This window comes from Nelumbo nucifera, chromosome 4 (genome assembly GCF_055504915.1).
Source record: "Nelumbo nucifera cultivar China Antique chromosome 4, China Antique-T2T, whole genome shotgun sequence".
NCBI lineage: Eukaryota > Viridiplantae > Streptophyta > Magnoliopsida > Proteales > Nelumbonaceae > Nelumbo > Nelumbo nucifera.
This window is the reverse complement of record NC_142652.1, coordinates 29,934,949-29,960,159: the sequence shown is the minus strand read 5'-3', so window position 1 is coordinate 29,960,159 and position 25,211 is coordinate 29,934,949. Positions and strand designations below refer to the sequence as shown.

Below are 25,211 nucleotides of genomic sequence, written 5' to 3'. Positions count from 1 at the left end.
GGAAAAGAGCTTAAAGTGTGAGAAGATGGTTCAGAGCAAGGATTAAAGTATTGGTATTGGGTATCATATCGGACAACTCGGATAGGGATACGGATATGGATATACTTTGGAAGCGCATTGATACGGATGAAAAAATGTAGAGACACTTGGATACACTAGGGAAATGCTACAAATTCCATAAATATATTAACAATACTAAGTTTAATGTCAAAATATCCACAAATAATGTATAAATACATAGAAAATATATATTCTAATAATATACATGAAGAAATACATTACAATTAATATAGCGGGATGCACAAATATCATACAATTTTATTGACAATGCATCAATGAAGAGTCCAAGACACATATTATATAGATTTTTTAAAATTAAAACATGCACAAAACCATTAGTATTTAATTTCCTATTAAAGTCCAAGGCACAAAATATATGCAATTATTATATGTGAATTATTATATCAATTATTTTTTATTTTACTATTTTTAATTTTAACATTAACAAAAAAGTCAACTAAAAGATTAATTCTTAAATGTTTGATAAACAATATTTTTATTTTTGTAAAAAATAAATATGCTATTATAAAATATAAATTAAAATATCAATTAATAAATTATATAAATATATAACCTTAACTTAAAATAGTTTTCATTATTAAAATTTTAATTACTAAAATAGTTTTCATTATTAAAATTTTATTTCTATAAATTTTCTAAAAGAAAAAATCAATTTTTGGAACAAATATAGATTAGTGGATTTGATGGATTCAACTTATATGATATTGGATATGAATTTCTTGACATAAAAAAATCATTTTTTGATATAAATGTGGATTTGATAAATTATTTAATCCATTAGTTTATAAAATAACATTTTGAATATTATTATTTTTAATTTGTAGTTGGAGTTGTTGGATATAAATATGATTTATTTGTTTAAATTCTATGTGAACTGTAGATGTTGAAGTTAATATGAATTAATTTATTTCAGTTATAAGCATAAGATGAATGGTGGCTCAGTGATTAAAGGCCCATTTAACATTTGAGTGACGATGCGGGTTCGAATCACGCGAGCTCCTTTTTCCCTATATAGAGTCACACTTGTGTTGTTGAATTTTCGTCTGATACGCCTTCTTATCGGTGCGTATCAACCGATACTGTGCAATACACACCAATACGGGTCTGTATGGGACCGATACGCACGGTTGGCAGGACACACCTCCAGTCGTAGCATATCCAATATCATAACCGTCCAATACCATAGGATACACCCCGTATCGAGCATATCGTGTTGATATTTTAACCCTTGGTTGAGAGAGGGAAATTGGTCTTTTTAGAGGGGAAGTCCCCATCCAAACATGTTCCCAAAATTTGGTAGAGTCACCAGAACAAAGATCATACCTAACATAGGGGAGAAATGAAGGTAGCACTGCATTGATAGCCTTCCATGGGGAAGCTTGAGTTGCCCTAGCCGATACTCCAGCATCCCACCCATTGTCCAAGAGCCCATGAATATTGATAATCACCTTGGACCATAGTTTATCCCTCTCTAGAGGCATCCTCCATAGCCACTTCCCCAACCGAGCTAAATTCCTTCTCTGGATATTCCCTATCCTAAACCCCCTAGACTTTTACTTCTTTTAATCACTTCTCAACTAACCCTATGATCCATTTTATCTTCCCCCAGTTCCCACAAAAAATTTCTTATCATTTTTTCTAACCTTTGACCAACACCTTCTAGGATCCTAAAAGGTTAACAAAAAATACACTGGAAGGTTTGCTAAGGTTGATCTAATCAGTGTAATCCAACCCCCTAGTGATAAGTACCCTTTTCCAGCAAGCAAGCCTCTCTTTCTACCTCCTTACTTCATTGTTTACTGCCAAAGAATTTTAGTTATTCTTCTCCTAATGTTCCTCATCCTCTTGTGTCTCACAACATTATATGATAGTTGTTCAATTTTTCCCATTTAGCTCAGAGTAGAGTAACATTTGACCTAATTCATGTCCTACAAGCAAGATTGGGAGGTTCTTGATGAAGTTCATACAATCCAGTGATATCCTTATCATCACAAGTTCCAATACCTCATTTTCTATTTCCAAATTCCAATGATTTTATATTGTATTAAAACAACCAAAACAGAATCACCAAATCTTCATACTCCCATTTCTAAGGATCTTCAAAATCAAACACCCTGACTCTACTATTAAAATATCCAGTTTTCCTCTACCACCATCATACATATTTACAACTTAAGACCACCCTATATAGGTAGTCTACATGGGCAGTTTGCACATAAGGGCTGTCTCCAATATCCCCAATTATAGATATGCCAGAGGAGACGCCTCCCCAAAACATAGAGAGGTTCTAAATATAGATAAAAGTCAATAAGTGAGACTAAAGTTCAACAGGTTCACAAATTTGGGATCAAACAAACTTTGCCAATATCTACATCCATAAAGTCCCAAATCAGAACATCTTACACTTTAAACAAGATGTTTCTTGGATTAATTTCAGAAAAAAGAATAAACCAGATAAAAATGAGAAATCTACTAAAATTAATAGGAAACATTTTCTACCAAATTTTAGTGTTTTTGTCCAATTTACATAGATACGGCTGTTGGCCTCAACCTTACAAACCACCAAGCACTCTAGGGAAACAGAAGAATTAGTAGGAAGGGAAGGATCTACTGGGGTACACATGGTGGGTTAGAAAAGAAATCAGATCTGATATACAGTGAAAAAAGGGACATACAAGAGTTTCAGATCAGGAACTTTTTGTGAGGCCCAAACAAGACAAAAAGGATTGTTTTGTTAATTGGAATGTGGAAAGCAAAAACAAGGAGGGAGGGCTATGGATAGAGAGGCTAATAAGAATAGTGCTTTTCTAGGAAAATGGTTTTGGAGGTTTCTAAAAGAAAACAGCATGCTGTGGCATTTGGTAATCAAGAGCAAATATGTATTAGACTCTACTGGGGAATTCAGATTAGCTTAACACAATGGCTGTTTAGTGGACTGTGGAACCAATGATAACGCCCCACACCAGTGATAAAATACATGGGACCCAGTGAGAAGTTAAATAGTTATTGGACCTATGTATTTTATTACTGGCGTGGAGTGTTACCATTGGTTCCACAGACCACTGAACAGCTATGTCATTCAGCTAATCCTTTCTCCTACTGGGTAGGATTCTAGGCCCACCACAAATACCACCTTTAGAAGCCCCTGGAAAGTTATCTCTTCTATTCTCTCTATCTTTTTTCTGTGGAGACTCTATAACTTGATGCATCTTATTAGTATAGTCCTTGTTGTACATTACTTGTACTTCTTATTCTTCTTTTCTCTTTCAGCCCTATATGGGCATTCTTGTAATTGTACATATCTTTTAATATATAAGAGACTCTTTGAGGTGGGGGTCATTCATTCTTGACACCTCTAAGATTATTCTTGTTCTTCTCTCTATTCACACAAGAGTGTTGACATTGTATCAGAGCAGGTTGCTCTCTTATCTATTTTCTCTCTCTCGTGAAACTCACTAGAAGCAGTAATCCTGTCATATTAGGGCTGTTTTGATCAACCCTTTTCTGTTCAGTCTTCTTTGTGCAATCAGCAGGAGAGATTTCGTTAGATCTCTCTTGTGAGACATTGGTTTGAGGCCAAACTTCAGTTCTGGTGTTGCCTAGACCTGATCTACTCTTCCTACAAACAACATCTGATTTGGTGAAGTTTTCGAAGGAGTTCTGATCTTCTTCTTGGGGCAGCAACACTGTACAGTTTCCTTTTTTGGACTGTAACTTTTTTTTGGACTTCTGGCCTTCTACATCAGCCTGTGAATTGAGTTTTTCTCTTCAGATTGAAGGGTCCTCTCAAGCTCTTCTTAATCCTACACTCAGTTTCTGGTTTGGAGATTTCTGGGGACTGTTTCGATCAGCACAAGATATCTCCCTATTCTTGAAAAAGACGCATGATGTGTTGGTAAATCACAGTTTTCTCTCAATCGGCTGACTCGATCAACCTATAACCCTATATCTGGTGTCGTCCTAGGGTTTTCTTGCTCCCATTTATTTGATTCAGACTTCAGATTCATATTTGAAGGGTTTTAGACTTGAAAATCTTAAAACTTGCCTTTTTTGGACTGTCATCCTAAGTTCTTGATTGCTGAATTTGGTTGTCTTTGTTGTCTCTGATTCATATGTGTTTTTTTTTTAATCATGTGCTGTTGTCGAACTGTTAGTAGGCCTTTTTAATGACTCCCTGTGGCCGAACTATCGCTGTTAATAGACTGTTTTCAGTAGCCTGTTAGTAGACTAGTTGCTGGAATGATTACTAGGCTATTCTACGGGCCGAACTATTGCTGGAATGTTTTCAGTATTTTTTCTCTTTCTAGAAGTGAAAATTCTTGGGAGTTTAGCATTTTGTTTGTGTGGGATCTGGTCTGGTATATTTGGGGATACGAAGTCTAAAAAAATCTTTAAACCTAGCTCTGCTAGGAAGCTAGCTATGAAGGTTTGATGTTGAGCTTGACAACCTCTATAGGAAAGTAATTGCAGAAAAATATGAGCTGGATGACAATGGATGGGGTAGTGGTCCACCTTTGTCGACTTACGGTTGTAGTCTGTGGAAAGGAATATGAGAGCTTCTAGCCTGTTCAGAAGGGGAATTGGCTTCAAAGTTGGGGATGGGAGAAGGAACTTTTTCCCACCCTGTTAAGTCTGGCTGTAGATAAAGAGGCATTGGTAACTAATACCTTTGTGTTGAGGGACAATGCTATATGCTGGGTTCCAACCTTTAGAAGGGTTTTCAATGACTGGGAGATTCAGCAGGCTGGAAATCTCCTAGCTTCGCTTCAGTCTCAGGAGTTGAATCTGCAATCAGAGGATTCCCTAATATGGAGATGGAACAGAAGCGGAGAGTTTTCAGTTAAATCCTTCTACAACTCCATAGTGGGAGGGCCTGAAGCTCTCTTTCCTAGCAGGGCTATTTGGGGGACTGTGGCACCCTCCAAAGTCAAGTTCTTTGTTTGGGTGGCAGATTTAGAGAAGTGTCTCTCTAAAGAGATGTTGGTGAAGAAAGGTTTTAATTGTAATGGTCTGAGGTGAATTCTCTGCAGTGTGTTTACAAAATCAACAAACCATCTGTTTTTACACTGCAAGTTTGCTACAAAAATCTGGAACCACTTCTTAAGAAGTTTGAGGTTTGTTGGTGTATACCGGCCTTAGTTAAAGCATGCCTGGAGGGGGGTGGCAGATCCAAGGGATGACCAAAAAAGGAAAGAGGTGCTGGTCTGTTATTCCCCTAGCAATTTAGTGTCTGGTATCGACAGAAAGGAATAGCAAGGTTGAAGGTTGAACTCAAATACTCTTCAGAAGAAGTCATCGATTTGGCTTTAGGCTTTGTTAGAAAACGGTTGTCTATTCTTGCTGGCTTTAAAGAGGTTACTTCTGACTATATTTTTTTTAGAATGATCTTCTTTTGAGGTCCTTCTGGTTTTTGTACAGCTTCTCATTGTACAAAGGACCTTTTCATTAATATAATTATACTTTACCTTTTGCTCAAAAAAAAGGCTCTAAGATAACCAAGAAAACACAAAAATGCAAATCTTGTTATTGTCTTACAGACTAACACCCTATTGGTAAAATAGCCATAACTCTCTTAGAACACATCAGATTTACAAGATCTTGGTGCCATTGAATGTATAACTTAAAATTCCATCTACTGGCATCAAAATCAAGCAAAACAGGTAAGCTTTAGCTATCAAAAAATAGGTTGAAACAAAAGAAACATAATTTCAACTTTGTGATCCTTTAATAAGACTCATTAAATTAATGTTTTCAACCCGCCATTGACCCAGTCAGTCAAACTGTCTGAACCATCACCCGACCATGATTCCAGGCTAGTTATCTTAAAACCCAGTGATTAGTCAAAAACTGTCCAACCTGGACTATTGGACTATTGACCCGTTCGACCCAGTGATCGGGTTGAGGGTTGCACACTAAAAGTGTATGCAAACTTCCAAAGGCCATAACTTTGCGCTCGGATGTCCGACTGGGGTATTTTTTATTTTGGGTAACTTTTCGAGATCTATGCATCTCAAGGTGTTTTTTATAGGTAAACATTATGTGCCTCAAGGCGTTGTAGGCGCCTTGCCCCGCTATTTTCGTGGAAAAAAAACAGTTTTGGCCTTAAATTGCAATTTTTTATATTTTTTACAAATAAAAATTAAAAATATAAAATAATACATATATTACATGTAGAATATAAAAACATTATTTATTGATAAAATGTGAATTATATACACACGCACATATGTAGAGAGAGTGATGATGTGGCACAGCTTGGCCAATTCGACCCAAATGGTCGAACTGGTGGCCCATGACAAGGAGGCAAAAACGGTTTAACCTCCAGGTCAGTTTTGAAAGGGTTCAACTATGATACCAAAAAGATATGATATCAGAAAAACTTTGACCAATCAAATGGTATCATAAATGTGGTAGCCAATCAGGTGTTATTTATCAAAATTCATGGGCATTGGTCAAAACTCTTCTGATACCATGTCTTTCCCACATCATAGATTTTCCCATTTTAAAAACATTGCTTTAAAATACTAGGATCCTTTCAATACACCAAGACCATTGACCTCTTAATCATGACCTCCTCTTAGGTCATGGGAACCCATAAAAGGCTCGTGGCCCCATGCATGAAAATGTTAATTTTCCCAAAAAAGAGCCCAAGACACAAGGAGCCGCAAGAATGCCTCTAACAACAAATAGGTGGTTTGAGAAGAAACATTTTTTTTTAATTTTATACACAAAGAAGATCAAAGGAGAAGTAGATAGTGGAGAATGAAGAGAGAAGATGGTTTAAAGGCATCAATTGGATAGAGGCTTTTGGCCACTCATAGAAAAGATAAATTTGATTAAACTTTTGGAAATTGCAAGTACACACCTGAACCTGATATTATTACATATGTTAGAGCTAGCCAAATAAGGGTAGATTAGTCATTTTATTTCTTGTTGAGTGGGCCGACTTGTGTTTAGTTTATTTTCTTTTAAATTAAGATGTTGTTGGGCCTTGGGCCCATTAGTTTTTATTTTTTAAAGAGCTGTAATTACTTAGTTTGAGTTGCCGCCCTACTAAGGGCATCCTTGTAATATCTCATACTTAAGTTAATTATAAATAGAATGAGGGGCTGGCGGCTAGGGTTATGTCAATCTATCCTAGTCGACCTTCTTCTCTTTTCTTCCCTTTCCTCTGTCTCTTGCTGAAATCCCCAACTTTCTACTCTTCCTTTCACAAGAAGCTTGGCCGAAATCAGCACATAAGGCTTTCTACTTGGTATCAGAGCAGGTTGAAGGTTCTTGAAGAGATTCGTTCCTGCAGCCCTAGATCGGCCGACTGCATGGAGATTTAAGAGGTTGATCGAAGCTTTCAGGTAAGCCCAGCTTTTGGATTTTCTTGATGGATCTGTAAGCCCTGTAGCTGGTCTAGGGTTTCTCATCAGAATCAGGAAAAACTGGAGAAAGGGGAAGAGTCTTGATTTTGTTGGACTCTTCAATTTTGACCTAGATAGTGGCGTCCTATTTTTTTAGGGTTCCTCTGGGTTTTTTGTAAGGGGCAATTCAAGTTCCATGTGGTTTGGAGGCCTCTAGAGAGGGCGGTTGCTTCTTCTCTCTCTTCTCCCCATCCCACCGAAAAGGAATCTTTCGTGGGAAGAAAGTCCAAGACACCAAAGGAGTGTTGTTGGTTCCAGAAGGTATTCTATTTATTCTTGTTGCATTTTTTAGCTGTTTTCTGTACCTCTTTGAGACACATGGAGGGACACAGAGTTGAATATAAGCCCGGGAATGAAATGGGACCAGTAGAAGGAGGTGTTGGAGACCAATTCGGAGCCGGAACCATTACTACAGTTAGGTTGGATGGTACAAATTACTTGGAATGGTCCCAATTTGCAAAGATGGCCATTGGGGCTCGTGGAAAATTGGGGTATATTACTGGTGAAGAGGTAAAACCCGAAACTGGCAACTCCCGGTGGGTGCAAGAAAATTATATGGTAATGACATGGTTGTGTAATTCTATGTTTGCCACATATAAGTAAAAAACCTTTTATGGGCAAACACTGCTAAGGAGATATGGGATGGGGTTGCAGAGACCTATTCACAGAAGGAGAATGTTGCTAGGGCTTATCAACTGAGAAATTAGATTATTGCTACTAGGCAGGGAGATAGATCTGTTGCAGCTTATTTTTCAGTCCTTAAGACTCTATGGCAGGAGATTGACCATCTAGAGACCTTTGCTTGGGAAACCACCAAGGATGCAGCTGCCTATCAAAGACACTTAGAGAAGTATAGGGTGTTCGAATTCCTTGTTGGCCTTGACCCTGAGTATGACATTGCACGACAGCATCTTCTTTCCAGGGACAGTGTCACTCTCTCCCAAGCATATGCATTCGTGTCAGGAGAGGAGTGCAGGAGGGTTGTAATGATGAAGAATCTCATGTCTGATCAGTCTGCTATGGTAGGTGCTATGAAACCTAAACAGAATGGCAATGAGAACAAGAAGAAAGACAAAAGGGACTTAGTCTGTGACTACTGTAAGAAACCGAAGCATACAAGAGATACTTGCTGGAAGCTTCACCCACATCTTGTGCCGACCAGATTGAAGAATAAGAAAGGAAATGCACATATGGCAGTTACTGGTGACACTCCGGCCCCCCTACTACAGCTGCCTTGGAGTCTGTTGCAGCTGCTGCAGTAAGGGTCGAGCTTGAGAGGTTTGGGTTACTTCTGAATCAGAGGGATACAGCTAGTTCCAATTCAGCCGCAACCGGACAACAAGGTACAGGTAGCACAGGTGGAACTCACTCTACCTCCCTTGCCCACACAGGTAGTCCACATGTCACTGCAAACTATGTTTCTGCTTCAGGTAAGGAGAGATCTCCTTGGATTATAGACTCTAGAGCCTTAGAGCACACGACCCATTGCTCCACCATTTTCTCCTCTTACCAGCTCAGTTCTGGCAGAGATAGGGTCTCCACAGCTGATGGATCCCATGTTCCTATTGTTGGGAAGGGATCTGTCAAGATTAATGATTCCATTTGTTTACCCTCTGTCCCCCATGTTCCTAGATTGAGCACCAACTTGTTATCTATTAGTAGTTTGACTAAGAATCTGAACTGCTCAGTAATTTTTTCTCCTGGAAATTGTATTTTGCAGGATCTGGATTCAAAGAGGACGATTGGGAGTGGTCGTGAAGTGAATGGAATCTACCTCCTGGATACTCTTCCAATTCACCAAAGTCATCATGTTTGCAAGGACAGTGAGTCAAAACTTGTGGATCGGATTATACTTTGGCATAATCGTTTGGGTCATTTGTCTTTTTCTTCTTTAAGTTCTTTGTTTCCAAAACTGTTTGAGTCTGCGAGTCTGTCAAGTTTGAAGTGTGAAGGTTGTGAACTTGGAAAGCATTGTAGACACTCTTTTAAACCGAGTAATAAAAGATGTTCTTCTCCTTTCGATGTTATTCATTCGGATGTGTGGGGCCCTTATCATGTTCCCTCTATGGGCGGCTATCGCTATTTTCTCCTGTTTGTGGATGATTTCTCTCGATTTCCTGGATTTACTTGATGAAACCACGTGATGAGGTACCATCCTTGGTGAGGCAATTCCATCAAATGGTATTAACACAGTTTGGAACTAGAATCAAGATGTTCAGATCTGACAATGCTAGGGAATATTTTGAGAGACATCTTGCATCATATCTATTGGAGTATGGTGTTGTCCATCAGAGTAGCTGCTCCTACAGTCCACAGCAGAATGGTGTTGCAGAGAGAAAGAACAGACACGTTGTTGAAACGGCGAGAAGCATGATGATCACAGGACAGTTCCGGTTCGTTTTTGGGGTCATGTTGTTCTCACGGCAATATATTTGATTAACAGGATGCCTTCTCGTATACTTGGATTCAGCACTCCATTCAGCCTTCTTTTTCCTTAGGGGAGATGTTTCACATTCCTCTAAGGGTGTTTGGGTGTGTCTGCTTTGCGCATATTCTTGGTCCTTACCGTTCGAAACTTGATCCCAAGGCAAAGAAATGTGTCTTCCTTGGATATGCAGAGAATCAGAAAGGGTATCGCTACTATGATCCAGTCTCTAGGAACCGGTTTGTTACTATGGACATCACCTTTTTCGAATCTACATACTTCTTCTCAAGGAATCCTTCTCAGGGGGAGTGTTTTGGGGAAGTAAGTCAGCAGTCTATCCCTCTCCCAGTTCCAGTTCCTGTGTCTACTACTGTGCTTGACAACCATCCGATGTCACCTACCTTGCCACCCCCTTTGCGTTCCGTCTCACAGTATTACTCACGGCAGAGACTTCATAAGGAGGTTGATTCCACTACAGCAGAACTCACACCACCTCCTGTCGATCCCTTGGAGACTCCAGATTCGGCTGATACAGATCCAGGTATTCCTCTTGATCCCTCTACTATTTCAGTTCCCATTGGTCCCACTAACACTGTTACAGATAACCTTGATCTCCCTATTGCTCTTAGAAAAGGGAAGAGGAAGTGCACTGCTCATTGCATATCACAATACTTATCCTACAGTGGACTTTCTCCTTCCTACCGTGCTTTTCTCTCTTCTCTTGATTCCGTGTCTATACCCAAGGGTGTTAGTGAGGCTCTCTCCAAACCTGAGTGGAAGGTAGCTATGCAAGAAGAGATGGAGGCTTTGATTAAGAATCAAACATGGGAGATTGTGGACCTACCAGAAAGCAAGGAGACAGTTGGATGCAGATGGGTTTACACAGTAAAGTATAAGGCAGATGGAAGCATAGAGAGGTACAAGGCAAGACTTGTTGCAAAAGGATACACACAGACCTATGGCATTGATTATCTAGAGACTTTTGCACCAGTTGCAAAGATGACCTCTGTTCGAATACTCCTTTCTCTTGCTGCCTCGTACTCTTGGCCCTTGTTTCAACTGGATGTGAAGAATGCTTTCCTAAATGGGGATCTACAAGAAGAGGTGTATATGGATCTTCCAGTTGGTTTTTATGATAATGCTAAAGAGGGAAAGGTATGCAAGCTGAAGAAGTCACTATATGGCTTGAAACAATCCCCCAGAGCATGGTTCGACAGATTCAGAAAGGCCCTGATTGTTTTTTGCTACACTCAAACTCAATCTGATCACACCTTGTTTGTGAAGCGCAAGGGATCCTTGGTGTCAATCATAATTGTTTATGTGGATGATAATGTTGTCACTGGGAATGATCTGAGTGAGATTGATAGTCTGAAGAGGAACCTACATAAGGAATTTGAGATTAAGGACCTTGGAGAACTGAGATACTTCTTAGGCATTGAAGTTGCAAGATCGAAACATGGAATTTTTATCTCTCAAAGGAAGTATGTCTTGGACCTTCTCCAAGAAATAGGGAAACTTGGAACAAAGGCAACTAGCACCCCCATTGATCAGAACCATAGAATCAGTGCATCAGAAGGTGAACCAGTAAAGGACCTTGGGAGGTACCAAAGACTTGTGGGTCGGCTACTATACTTGTGCATGACAAGACCGAACATCTCCTATGCAGTTAAGTGTAGTGAGCCAATACATGCATGCTCCACGAGACCAGCACTGGAAGGCAGTTGACAGGATCCTTGCTTATCTGAAGCGACATCCAGGCAGAGGCATATTGTTTATTGATCATGGACAGCTCAAGCTAGAAACCTATACAGATGCAGACTGGGCAGGATGCCTCGATGACAGAAGATCAACTTCAGGAGTGTGCACCCTAGTTGGGGGTAACCTAGTCTCATGGAAGAGTAAAAAACAAACAGTTGTGGCAAGATCAAGTGCAGAAGCCGAATATAAGGCCATGGCACATGGAGTTTCAGAACTTCTCTGGATGTTCTCTGTTGGAAGAAATCGGTGTTCAGGTAACAATTAATATTGCTGCGATAACCAGGCAGCAATTAATATTGCTCATAATCCAATCCAGCACGACCGAACTAAGCACATTGAAGTAGATAGACATTTTATCAGAGAAAGGGTAACTTGTGGAGAAGTTTGTCTTCCATACATTTCTTCTGATCTGCAGCTTGCTGATGTCCTCACAAAAGGCGTTGCAAAGAATAAGCTGAAGCATGATCTACACAAGTTGGGGATGTATGACATCTACTCCCAACTTGAGGGGGAGTGTTGAGTGGGCCGACTTGTGTTTAGTTTATTTTCTTTTAAATTAAGATGTTGTTGGGCCTTGGGCCCATTAGTTTTTATTTTTTAAAGAGCTGTAATTACTTAGTTTGAGTTGCCGCCCTACTAAGGGCATCCTTGTAATATCTCATACTTAAGTTAATTATAAATAGAATGAGGGGCTGGCGGCTAGGGTTATGTCAATCTATCCTAGTCGACCTTCTTCTCCTTTCTTCCCTTTCCTCTGTCTCTTGTCGAAATCCCCAACTTTCTACTCTTCCTTTCACAAGAAGCTTGGCCGAAATCAGCACATAAGGCTTTCTACTTTTCTGTTAAGGTATGTGCTTATGTGGCAGTTTTAATAGAGATTTCCTATCCCATACTTAAGTGGGGGGCAGTTTAGTCTTTGTACAACTAATTAGAGGTTAATTCATATTAGGGTCGACTGATAGGGTTTATGCTATCAGATTCGACTATTCTTCTTCCTTCTTCTTCTTCTTTCTCCTTTACTCTCTACTGGTTCGAACTACCTAAACACAGCTGTCAAAACATGGTATCAGAGCCATAAACAAAGGAGAAGAAGGCAGTGACTTCAAGATTTCCATCCTGCGACTTCAAGTACTCTCTCTTTTTTTTTTTCTTCTTCTTTGGGCTGCGAATCTGAGGTACACAATTTGATAGTTGTGGCCTGTTATTTATTTTTTGTTTTAGGACTGCCGCAATCCCTATTACAAGTATTAGGAAGGTGCGGCAACCCTAGGATATCAGCCAAATACTACTGTCACCATGTGTGACAGCCCTAGTCGTGTGGTGGTGCTTGTAGTGTTTACCCTCTACTGAACAATTTCAAGAGGGTTTGTGTGTGGTTGCTCGAGTTGTTACATTGCTGTCATGGTGACTACTATTTCTAGGTTGTTAGTAGTGGTGTGAACAGAATTTTTTTTTGTGTGTGGTTGCTTGAGTGTTGTATTGTTGTAATGGTGCCTAATATTTCTGGGATGTCAGTAGTGGTGTGAACAGAAAAAATTTGTGCTGAAAGAAGTGGCCGAATACCTCAGCCTAGTAGCTTTCATCAATGTTCTAATCTTGATGGTAGCCGAATCTGGTCAAAACATCTAGTTCTTAACCTCAATGTTAGTCTACATCAAGTTGTTGATTGTGACTAGTTGTGAAATTGTTATCCGTGTGTTGTAGTGTTGCCTTGACAGCAGTATTTGGTTAGTGACTGAGAGTACAGCATTAGAGATAGCAGTGGGGGACATAATGGCAGCAACGGAAGATGGTTCTAGTGATCAGAAACCAAGTGTGATGATTCCCTCCGACTATTTGGGTGTGTAGATAACCTCCATTAAATTAAATGATGAGAATTATGTGCCATGGGCCAAGTCAGTGGAAGTTTTCCTCAAGGTAAAGAGGAAAGTGAAACACGTGAAAAAAGATAAACCATCAGCTGACTCTCCAGGGTTTGATGGCTAAAAACAAGAAAGATGCCCAAATCATGACATGGTTATGGAATAGTATGGAACCCGAAATAAGTGCCAACTTTATGTTCTTAGATACAGTTAAGGATATATGGGAACATGCCAAGAAGCTTTATTCTGGGCAGGATAATACTACAAGGGTATATCAGCTCTATCAGGAGTATTTCGATCTGCAACAAGGGAATAAAACCCTATAAGAGTACTATGCCAATATGAAGAACCTCAGAAATGAACTCAATGTCTATCATCCCCTCACTCCAGATGTTAAGGTTCAGCAACAACAGAGGGAACAACTAGATGTCACTAGGTTCTTAGTGGGGTTGAAATCAGAATATGAACCAGTTAGGGCACAAATATTGGGAGGCTCTACTCTTCCTACACTTGAGGAAGTTTTTGCACGGCTTGGTAGGATTTCTTTGGGATCTACAGAGAATCCCACACAATCTGACAGATCAACATTTGTGATAGCTAAAGGAGGTGGACGTGGTACTAGAGGGGGAGGACATGCCTCCCAAGGAGATCGTGGTGGTTCCGCATTTGGCCGTGGTGGTGGTCGTGACTCAGGGGGAGGTCGTGGTAAAGGAAAAAGTAACACTACAAGGAAGTGTACCCCTTGTGGCAGGGACGGGCATTCGGTGAATTTCTGTTATGATCTCCATGGCCCTCCTTCTACATGGACTAATCATGTAGTAGTTGGTGGGGTTGATATCAGTGATAACCAACAGGCAGATCTAACACCTTCCACATCTACATCTGTTTCCGAGGAGATAGTGAATGTACCGCGTGATGAGTATGAGAGGTTTCTCCAGGTTACTTCACATCATACTACAGCCACCCTTGCCCACTCAGGTATAGCTTGTCTGGCATCCCAACCCTCTCCCTGGATTATTGACTCTAGAGCCTCGGATCACATGACCGGGACTCCAGGTGTGTTCTCTTCCCTCTCTGAAAATTCCACATCTCAAACTGTTACTCTTGCCAACGGTTCCTCTTCTCCCATCTGTGGTGTTGGTAATGTTGACACGGCTTCTCTTTCTTTATCATCTGTTCTATATGTCCCTAAGTTTCCATTCAATCCTATGTCTATTAGTAAATTAACCAAGACTCTTAATTGCTCTATTACATTTTTCCCTTCCTTTTGTGTTTTTCAAGATCTCAAGACGGGGAAGAAGATCGGTAGGGGGCATGAGGCTGGTGGATTGTATTACCTTGACGGTGGTGGATCGTCAGTTGCACTTCAGACTTCACTCACTCATCTACAGTGGCATTGTCGACTGGGACATCCATCTCTCAAGGCACTCAAGATACCGGTTCCGTCTTTGAGTCATTTGTTGTCCTTACAATGTGAGACGTGTCAATATGGGAAACATCGTCAGGTTCCCTTTAGTCCTAGAGTTGAAAGTCGTATGTTGAGTCCTTTTGCTTTGGTTCATTCAGATGTTTGGGGTCCGATTGAAATACTCTTATAATGGTTACAAGTATTTTGTCACTTTTATTGATGATTGTTCAAGGATGACATGGATTTATTTAATGAAAGAAATGAGTGAATTATATTCCATTTTTCAAAAATTCCATGCTGAAATACGTACACATATTGGTGATCCAATCAAAGTTCTCCGTTCAGATAACGGTCGTGAATACTTTCTTACTTCCTTTCAATAGTATTTAGAACAGCATGGCATCATTCATCAAACTTCATGTGCATCCACTCCTCAACAAAATGGGATGGTTGAACGAAATAACCGCCATCTCCTTGAAACTGCTCGGTCTATTCTTCATCATATGATTGTTCCTTGAAACTGTTCGGTCTATTCTTCATCATATGAGTGTTCCTAAACGATTTTGGAGTGATGTTGTACTTACTACGTATTTCTTTATTAATCGGGTGCCCTCCTTCATTTTTCATGGTCGGTCTCCCTTTTCTATTTCGTTCCCCACCTTGTCTCCCTTTCCATTAACACCCCGCATCTTTGGCTGTGTGTGCTTTGTTCACAATCTGAGTCTGGGGATAGACAAGTTGGATGCACGTTCTATTAAGTGTGTCTTTCTTGGCTACTCTCGGACTCAAAAAAGGTACAAATGTTACAATCCCATTACTCGGAAGTGCTATGCCTGTCCTGATGTCACCTTTTTTGAGTCTGTCCCCTTCTTCTCGGGACCTGAAGCATCGGTGTCTCCACCTTTGCTTCCTCTTCCTCTTCCAGTCAGTGATCCCGCTCCAGTTGTTCCAGTTGGGGTTGACCCTTCACCTCCTCCAGTGCAGATCCCTACTGAACGACCACCGGTCTGGCACGTGTATACTCATCGACAGACACCGGCTCCTCCTCCAGCTTCTACCTTGTCTGTGAATCTTGTTGTTGCTCCTATCCCAGAACCTTCAGGACTTGATCTTCCCATTGCTTTACGGAAAGGTAAACGTAGTTGTACCCTCCATCCCATTACCAATTTTGTTTCACTGTTGTCATCTATTTCTATAACTAAGAATGTCCAAGAGGCTCTTAGCTCACCTGGATGGCGGCAGGCAATGGAGGAGGAACTTTCTGCCCTTCAGCATACTCAAATGTGAGAGCTCACTACTCTTCCTCCCGGTAAGCATGTTGTGGGTTGTAAATGGGTGTATACTATTAAATACTTGTCGGATGGTAGTGTGGAGCGTCTAAAGGCCAGACTTGTTGCTAAAGGTTATTCACAGTTGTATGGGGTGGACTATATGGAGACCTTCTCTCCAATGGCTAAGATTGGCTCTATCCGTGTCTTAATTTCCCTGGCAGTTATGTATGATTGGCCCTTGTTTCAACTTGACATTAAAAATGCCTTCCTTCATGGTGACCTTATAGAGGAGGTATATATGGAGCAACCACCTGGGTTTGTTGCTCAGGGGGAGGATGGTAAGATGTGCAGATTGAAAAAGGCAATTTATGGGTTGAAACAATCGCCTCGTGCTTGGTTTGGGAAGTTTAGTGAAATGGTGAAGAATTTTGGAATGAAACAATGCCAGGTTGACCACTCGGTGTTCAGTTATGATTCAGAAACCGGAAAGATTTTATTAGTGGTCTATGTGGATGATATTGTCATAACTGGTAGTGACAAATTGGGGATCGATAAACTAAAGGTCTTTCTGCAAAACCATTTTCAAACATAAGACCTTGGGACATTGAAGTATTTCTTGGGTATAGAAGTTGCTAGATCAAAACAAGGTGTAAACATGTGCCAAAGAAAATATGTTATTGATCTGCTAGATGAAACAAGACTGTTAGGTGCAAAATCGGCTGAAACTCCCATGGAGCCAAATGCTAAGTTGAGCAGTGATACAGGGGAAATATTTGATGATCTTGGAAGGTATAGACGGTTAGTGGGGAAGCTGAACTATTTGACTATCACGAGACCAGACATCTCCTTTGCAGTTAGTGTGGTGAGCCAATTTATGCAGAACCCTCAGATACCTCACTGGGATGCAGTTCTTAGAATTGTAAGGTACCTGAAGGGAGCTCCAAACCATGGGTTATTGTACAAACCAAGAGGAAGACTTGAGGTAATTAGGTATACAGATGCAGATTGAACAGGCTCTGTGTCTAATAGAAGATCTACTACAGGTTACTGCACATTTCTTGGAGGAAATCTTGTGACATGGAAGAGTAAGAAGCAAACGGTTGTGGCAAGGAGTAGTGTTGAAGCCAAATATAGAGCCATGGCACACACTACATGTGAATTAGTATGGCTGAGGAATCTCCTACAAGAAATCGGGTTCTCTATGGACAGACCTATGAAATTGTACTGTGACAATCAAACTGCACTCCACATCTCATCTCACCCTGTTTTTCATGAGAGAACAAAGAACATAGAGATTGATTGCCACTTTGTGAGGGAGAAGGTCCTTACTGGAGAGATAAGCACAGAACATGTGGGCTCAGGTGATCAATGGGCATATTTGTTTACAAAAGGCTTAATCTCAGGGAGAGTGAACTATATATGTAACCAGCTGGGATTATATGACATATATTCTCCATCTTGAGGGGGAGTATTAGAGCTAACCGAATAAGGGTAGATTAGTCATTTTATTTATGTTAAGTTATGTGCTTATGTGGCAGTTTTAATAGAGACTTCCTGTCCCATACTTAAGTGGGGGGTAGTTTAGTCTTTGTACAACTAATTAGAGGCTAATTCAAATAAGGGTCGACTGATAGGGTTTATGCTATCAGATTCGACTGTTCTTCTTTCTCCCTTACTCTCTACTAGTTCGAACTACCTAAACACAGCTGTCAAAACAACATAAATAAACTCACATGAAGATATGGAGTGAGACTTGGGCCTGTCCATTTCTTTTTCAAACAAAAACTGTAAATGTTATTGAAAAGAAAAAAGTGAAATTATAAGGTGAGTAATTAAAAAAAAAAGAAGTTAGAGTAGTTGAGGCTCAACAAGTAGTAAACATCCTGCATATGTTTTACTCATCATTGAACTAAGGATTAGACTAATACTTTATCAATGTAACATTGAAAATGAATAAAACTTAAAGCGGGATTGGTTTCATAAAACAATAAGAAATCAAAACATTCATGGTTGTGCAAGCTAAGATAGGTATATACTAACCATATTTTCATGATCAGCAGCAATCTTATTTGTACACAAATAAACAGCTGGTAGCACTTCTTTGGGCGATAAGGCAAGCAAGCTGTGCCATAACAAGAAACGTAAGAAAATAATTCATGAATAAATCCATCAATAACATTATGGTAGGCCCATGAATTGGATGAGATCTAGGTTTCTAATTAGATACTTATTAGTTCCATAATAGATACAAGAACTATTAGACTTTGGTATCATAGACCCAGGGATGAGACCCAAAAAGACTTGATATAATATTTTCAATCCTTAAATGGATGCCTTGAATAGGTTGAAAACTTGTAAACTACAACTTTTACATGTAAAGGTAACACAAAAGCCAACTAAACTGACAAGTGTCTGTTATTATCTATAATGCTGTTTAACATACACGGCATGGGCATGGTGTCAAATAAAGAATTTACACTAAAATTTGAAGGATTAACAACGAAAAAGCATCCATTACATAGTGCGTATGCAATAAATAATTACACATACGAGTGATTAAATAAACACATTTTTTACATAATATCTATATACTACATGAAGTAGCATATTTATGCACCTAAATACATACATAAACAAATGTGTATAGGGTCAATGATCCATCTAAATTGGCATAGATCTAGATCATGATCCAATTAATTGACACCCCCACCCAGGAGACAAGAAGATTCTGTAATAAGGAATTCAAATAAAAGAAATATAAACTGTTTCAACTTTCAATAGACCTTCTGAACATGTTGCACAGGATACCAGTAGCTTTTATCTTGCTTCTTTCTCCTTCCACCAGATCAAAAGTTCGTGCAAGATGTAAATATGGAGCAGGCTGTCCTTGCCTCCAGCATGCTGCAAATGCACGTTTGTGTCGTGCAAGGACTCCAAATTAAAGTTTCTTATTCATGGATCAGTAGAAAATATAAGCAGTTTCAATTAACTGTTTAACCAGAGAGAGAAAGAGTGAGAGAGAGAGAAAGAACCATGCTCAACAGGGGAATACTTCTCTAGTGGTAGTGATACAAGAGTTGCAGTCACATCTGTTGTTGAAAACCCTTGCATAAATAGGCTAGGAATATTTTCTGATTCCTCAGATGATTTTGTCTCTTTTCCAGAAGAACAATTATCAATGTAAGGTTGGCTTTGAACTGATAACTTCCCATCATTGTCATCACAATCCACCCCAGAATTATTATAATATACATCTAGGGCTACATGAATATCCCCTTTGGCTTTCTCTAGGATAGAGGCAGCATCAATTCTTGATAGACCACCATCTATGACTTCAAGAAACTGATTTATCTCTTCCTTGTATAACTCACTCATGTTACTGGACAATACATTCCTAGTATCAGGGAACTGCTCAGCCATATCAGTACCAATCTCACCAACTTGTGATGCGTTAGGGACAATCTTACTAAAGAACTTTGTTATCGTGTATTGTTTGGAATCGGACCTGCAAGATTCTGAAAATGAACCTAGCTTTGCTTTCTTGTTTGACTTATTCTCCACACCTGTTGCCTTTTTCCTAGGAGAGACGGTGCTCTTAATTGAACGCCTCATGTTGGATAGCTTCTTGTCTTGAACTAAACTATTTTTCATAATTCCAATAAAGTGTTCCTTAACAGATCCCATTTCAGGAAGTGATGAAGAAATGCATGCCAAACTTGTATAAGAAATAGTAGACAAGTTCAATTGAGAAGTCGTAGACCTGTTTGAAGCAGTTAATTGCTCACGCAGTTCTGTTTCACGTTCATAGAACTCAGACATTGCTTCAACAATATTTCCCTTTGTGTGTTTAAGCAAATCTAACATCTGTTCCCGAGTAACCCAGGGTGGCAAGCTATCACAAATCTCTTTAATTGACTCCTCCATATCTCTATCACTTGCCATGCTTGAATTTTGTAAATCAGGTTCTCGCAGGGCAGGTGATCTTTCCAAAATCTCTTTAGATTGCTTCACCTCATTCTCTTTATCAAGTTCCTTGTTCGAGTCGCTGCTAATGTTACCTTTTTCTTTTTCATCCTTGTTCCTAGACTTCCTGTGAAACCCCATTAAGAATTCTTGCTTATTGGCCATCTCATCAACCAACCCAGCAAAATGCTTCTGCATTGCCACAGCATGTTTGCTATCAAGCTTCTCAACATCCAACCCAACGGTTGGAATAACACGTTTTGGTCTCAAGAACCTAACATACTCTCTCAGCTCATTGTAGCTTGAATGTTCACTGTATGGTACAAGATGGATCTCAAATGAATCCTTTGTCCTTACTGCAAACCCATCTTTCCTTACTTCATACATCCACCCAGTTGGAACAAAACCTACCACCTTTGTGTACCCTCTCTCGATCATAATCTCCTCCATTTTGGCAAAATTAGACCTAAAATAAGGCCAAGTCTCGCCTAACACATTCCAGCTAACCACATGAACATCAGTAACCGAAACATCCTCTGTAAATATCCCACCTCCGCCAAACCCTAAAATACATAAAATTGACATTTTCCTGCTATCTACATGTATCATGCAGTTACATCTACGCGAAATTTCAACCAGGATTCTCTCTTTCCCAACAACATACGTAGCAATTAGAAACAACACAGACTCCCTCAACCGTTGATTTTCAGCTCTAATTCTCTCTATTGCTTCAACTATATAATTAACCGAATCATCTTGTGACGGAAAAACGAACTTCGGATTACAGTATGTCGTATCCAAGAAAACCGCATCCGCTCCGACATATTCACTTAGAACAGGCTCTAGTGTCATCGAATCACAGAACCGGAAATCCCCAGTGTGGACATACCTCTCATACTTTCCCTCAGTTCTAGGTATCTTAAACAAAAATTGAACCGCACCAGGGCAGTGATTCGCATCAACAAGAGTGACTTCGCACCCGTCGATAACAACCGGTTCACCAAGTGACAAGGAAATAACAAATAGAGAAGATAGTTTTAGAGCTTCAATAAGAAGCCGACCTGTAGTTTCTGAACAAAAGATGAGACCTTTAGACCAACCAGTTTTTAAGCCTGCGTAGTGATCGGAGTGGAAATGAGAGAGGAAATAGGAAACGGAGTAATCGCCGGAGTACCGGAACCCGTCAACGATAAAACGGGTTTTGGGGATAAGTTTGGATTGAGCGAAATCAGATGGAATGGGAGGGAGGGGAGATCGTTGAGAGAGAAGAGTGAAAGACCGAGGTGGAGAGTTTTGAGGAGATTTCTGAGAGAAAGCTTTGTAAGAGTCGACGAAGAGTTCGGAAGAATTTAGGGTTAGGGTTTTTGTGGTGGAAGATGGAGGAAAAGCCATGAAATCAAATGTTCATGTCTGTGACTGCAACTAAGCCATGAAATCAAGTCACCTGAAAGTGTAGGACAGTCTTCGAATCTTCGTTGGTGGGTCTTGCATTGCATGGATGGAGCCGTTAAAAGAAGTTGAATAGCGCCAAACCTGATTGTTCTGATGCTCCTGCAGTGAAAGGGCTTCGAATCGAATCGGATATTAGGTGGATCGTGGATCGTGGATCGTGGACGTGGACGGTGGATCCAAATTTGATTCGTTTTATATAAGAGTACAAATGCAAAACAAATATGTACAGCGTAAAATACGTACAATATATATATATATATATACATTTATACCCCTTCCAAATTCAGCCTAAATAAATTATAAAAATTGTCTAAAATCCATCACTAATTTACTATTTTACCCTTTATTATGTTCGATCCATTTTGCAATATCTCAAAATTACCCTGTCACTCTTCAACCCAAAACCCTAATAGTGAGAAAGCATTGGCTGCTGCTTCTCCCATCATCTGAGAACATGAAGATTTGAGATTTGATTATTGACTAATGCTGATAGCACCAGAGAATTTGCCGCTGCTTCTCCCATCGTCTGAGAAGAAGAACAATCGGAAGGGAACAAAGAGTGCACACAATCGGAAGGGAACAAAGAGTGCACCCTCGTCATTCTTTGGGATATTGACGCAATTTCTCACCATTGTCGTTGCTTCTCCCATCGTTTGAGAAAACCAAAAACCCTAAATGTCTGGGACAACTTCTCACCAAGAGCACACCCCGTCATTCTTCAACCCAAAATCCTAATTGTCTGAACGAAAGAGAAAACCAGTCACCATCTAAGAACCAAGCATGAAGAACAAAAAAACGATTTCACCATCCCGTGAAGAACACATTCGACTTAAATAGAAGCTTACAGTGTTCAAGGTAAATGAACACTTTTTTTTTGTTGGAACAAGAGCTTTTAAACCTATCAATGGCATAAAAGGACAACATAGGCTTGCTTGCTTGTTTGCAGGAATCCATTAACTACTTTTTTTTGCATCAATTGTCTGCTTCTTGTGAGACCAAATGCATCTATTCATGGTCCCCACCATGAACAGAGTTGTGCCATTGTATTCATATTTTCCAAACCAAGTACTCTGTTACGGAACAATAAAAAAAGACATTATCTTTACACCTGTAAAATTGATGGTTATAAGTGGTTTTAACAAACCTATTTAGAGAAACATTATCATATTTTAGTTTTTTTCGTAGTTATAATTGGATTTAACAATTTGATTACAGCATAATTGATTTGATTCACCAAGTACAATAGAAAATTTGTCTGTCTCTCTGTTTTGTTCAACCTTAGTACTTTAGAACACAAAGTGCTTTTTTTTGTTTGATTTTTGGGCATAAAAAGGGCAGATTGCAATGACATGGTTCATTTTTTTTGTGTTATTTTTGTCTGATAGAGTGGTTCTTATGAATTTAATACATCTGATTTTTGGGCAGGCTGCAATGGCATGGTTCTTTTTTTTATTCTGTCAACTGGTGCTTGTGCACCCACTAGTTTATCAGTTCTCAATAAAAAAGATCTAGCACATGATCATAACCATTTTAACAAACTTATTTTCATCTTGTGCAATCAAAATAATGATATCAAGTCTGCTTTTTGTAACCATCCAATTTAGGTGGTATCCATCATTGTGTGGTTTCCACTCTACCAGTATCTGCACTAAAGAAGTTTTGATCAAGCAGACACCTTTGAGTTGTTTAGCACTTTGTGGTGCTGGATGTGTTTCATAAGTCAAGGATTTATTAACATGGTTGAAATTTATCATATCTCCTTCGTTTATCCCTTTTCTTGTCTTTCTTGTGCAGCATGTCAAATTAAAATGTATTGGAAGTAGAAGAGTTATCAGGTTCTTTCCCTAAAAAATCTTTAATTTACCCCTTTAAATGTCTCACTATTTTCTTGAAGATCTAATTATCTACGAAGACATGAAGCTGCTTCTTTTGGTCTTCAGATTGTCTAAGCAAGCTCAGCCTTGGAAGGAAGGATTACAGGATAACAGAGTGAAGAATGATAAAGTTTAACAGCTATTTGTGATGTCCATATCTGGAATTATAAGTGAAGTATGAAGAAGATGAATTTTCCAAAGCGGTATATCATTGTCTTTTTAACCTTCATCTGCACTTCAGTAGCTGCTCATGCTATTGGGATTAACCAATCAAGCAAGGGAACTATACTTTCTACATTCTATTATGGGTACGCTTGTTCACAGGTTCCTGGAGGATGGGCAGCCCACAAGATAGGGGGAAGGAGTGTGCTTCTCCCATCATTTCTGTTGTGGTCTAGTAAAACGTTGCTAGCTAAAGCTATTGCTGGTAAAACGTTGCTGCCCAAAAGGTGCTATTGCTGTAGCTAATGACACTGATTTTGTAGAGGTGAGAACAGATTTTCATGTAATGATGGGTTCTATAATGATGAAACGAGTGAGGGAAGGATAAGCACACAGAGAAGTAATGTCCTATATGAAGAAGCATGGAAGTATAGTGGTGCCGCTTCTTCTTGATGCCTCTAATTAAGCAAAAATGAGATTTCTTTGACTGCCCTAATTAAGCAAAAATGAAAAAAAAAAATGAAGGTGAAATACCTGACAACCTTGGACGTTGAGAGCAAGAAGACCCTTGGACGTTGAGAAGAAGAAGACCCTTCCTTTGATGTTGAGAGCAAGAACACTCTGGGACATTGAGGGTAAGAAAGACTTTCAGTGAGTGGGAATCTTATATATGAAATAGGATTGGGCACTTCGGTCAAAAAAATATTTAACAAGCTGACTCACCATTCATGGGCATTTTGGTCATGAAACTTGCATTTAGGTTGATGTGGACAACTTGGGTCAATGAACTTTAATGGTGTTTTAACAAATAGTGAGTTTTAGAAAATAAAATCTCACTGGCTGACTGACATAGTGAGTTTTAGACGTTTTGAAAAGTTATGGTGAGTTTAAGAGAATTCATAAAAAAGTGATGGTGGGTTTTAGAAAGTTTCTTAATAAATTAAACTAAAAATTATCAAAATATCATATAGAATAAACTGAAAATGACTTTGATATTGTATACTATGAACAAAATGAATTGAAATGACTTGTCATTTGATACTTTAATAACAGAAAATTTGAACTAATTTTACATACAACGTAAGTTTGGATGGGGTAGATCCATATTCAGTGCAGATATAAACATATTGAATTTGGATCACCCTTAACCGATTTAATTCAAATTCAAATAAACAGGTGCAATTTGCAGTCCAATCCTATTACATATGAAAGATCTATCATTCCTTTATAATGTGAAACTAAATTTGTTACAATATTCTATGTACTTTAAAATATAGAGGTCTATTTTTTGTATCATCATACCATGTATTACATTACAGGGGATCAAGGGATGGGGACGGAGTAGGGTACACATGAAGTCCATCGACCTTACCGGGGAGAGCTCACAACTAAGTGGATTTGATCCATGCCTCCATAATTGGAGTGATGCTGAGTGATTAACTTGGCTAATGGACCATCAGCACATACATAGAGTTTCCCGATTTGAGCTCTCATTGAACAAGTCATTACTAAGCCAATGACCCATTAGCTGAGATGATTGCTT

At 39.3% G+C, this 25,211-nt stretch overlaps 1 protein-coding gene and 1 long non-coding RNA gene across 11 annotated transcripts in view; one reads left to right on the top strand and one right to left on the bottom strand.

The window, feature by feature from the left end:
- Window positions 1–21,765, bottom strand: part of LOC104587736 (DNA ligase 6-like) — a 121,898-nt gene extending 100,133 nt beyond the window's left edge. For 2 of the 8 annotated variants that reach the window (XR_016085466.1, XR_016085467.1), the window contains exons 1-4: window positions 19,250–21,735; window positions 19,001–19,118; window positions 18,258–18,339; window positions 17,951–18,002 (exon numbers count right to left, since the gene is read on the bottom strand). Coding sequence is in view for 4 of the 8 variants with exons in the window: in XM_088903048.1 (XP_088759174.1) it covers window positions 17,951–18,002; window positions 18,258–18,339; window positions 19,001–19,118; window positions 19,250–21,572 (2,575 nt within the window). In the remaining 4 variants the exon portion in view is untranslated. Of the gene's footprint in view, window positions 1–17,950; window positions 18,003–18,257; window positions 18,340–19,000; window positions 19,119–19,249 lie in introns of all 8 variants that reach the window. The other 6 variants (XR_016085465.1, XM_088903049.1, XR_016085464.1 and 3 more) reach the window with 5 other exon arrangements.
- LOC148792120 (uncharacterized) overlaps window positions 1–24,099 on the top strand; it is a 55,836-nt gene extending 31,737 nt beyond the window's left edge. For 2 of the 3 annotated variants that reach the window (XR_016085469.1, XR_016085468.1), the window contains exons 2-3: window positions 23,427–23,467; window positions 23,573–24,099. This is a non-coding gene — a long non-coding RNA (uncharacterized LOC148792120). Of the gene's footprint in view, window positions 1–22,348; window positions 22,488–23,426; window positions 23,468–23,572 lie in introns of those variants that run through there. The other variant, XR_016085470.1, reaches the window with a different exon arrangement.
- The last annotated feature ends 1,112 nt before the right edge of the window (window positions 24,100–25,211 follow it).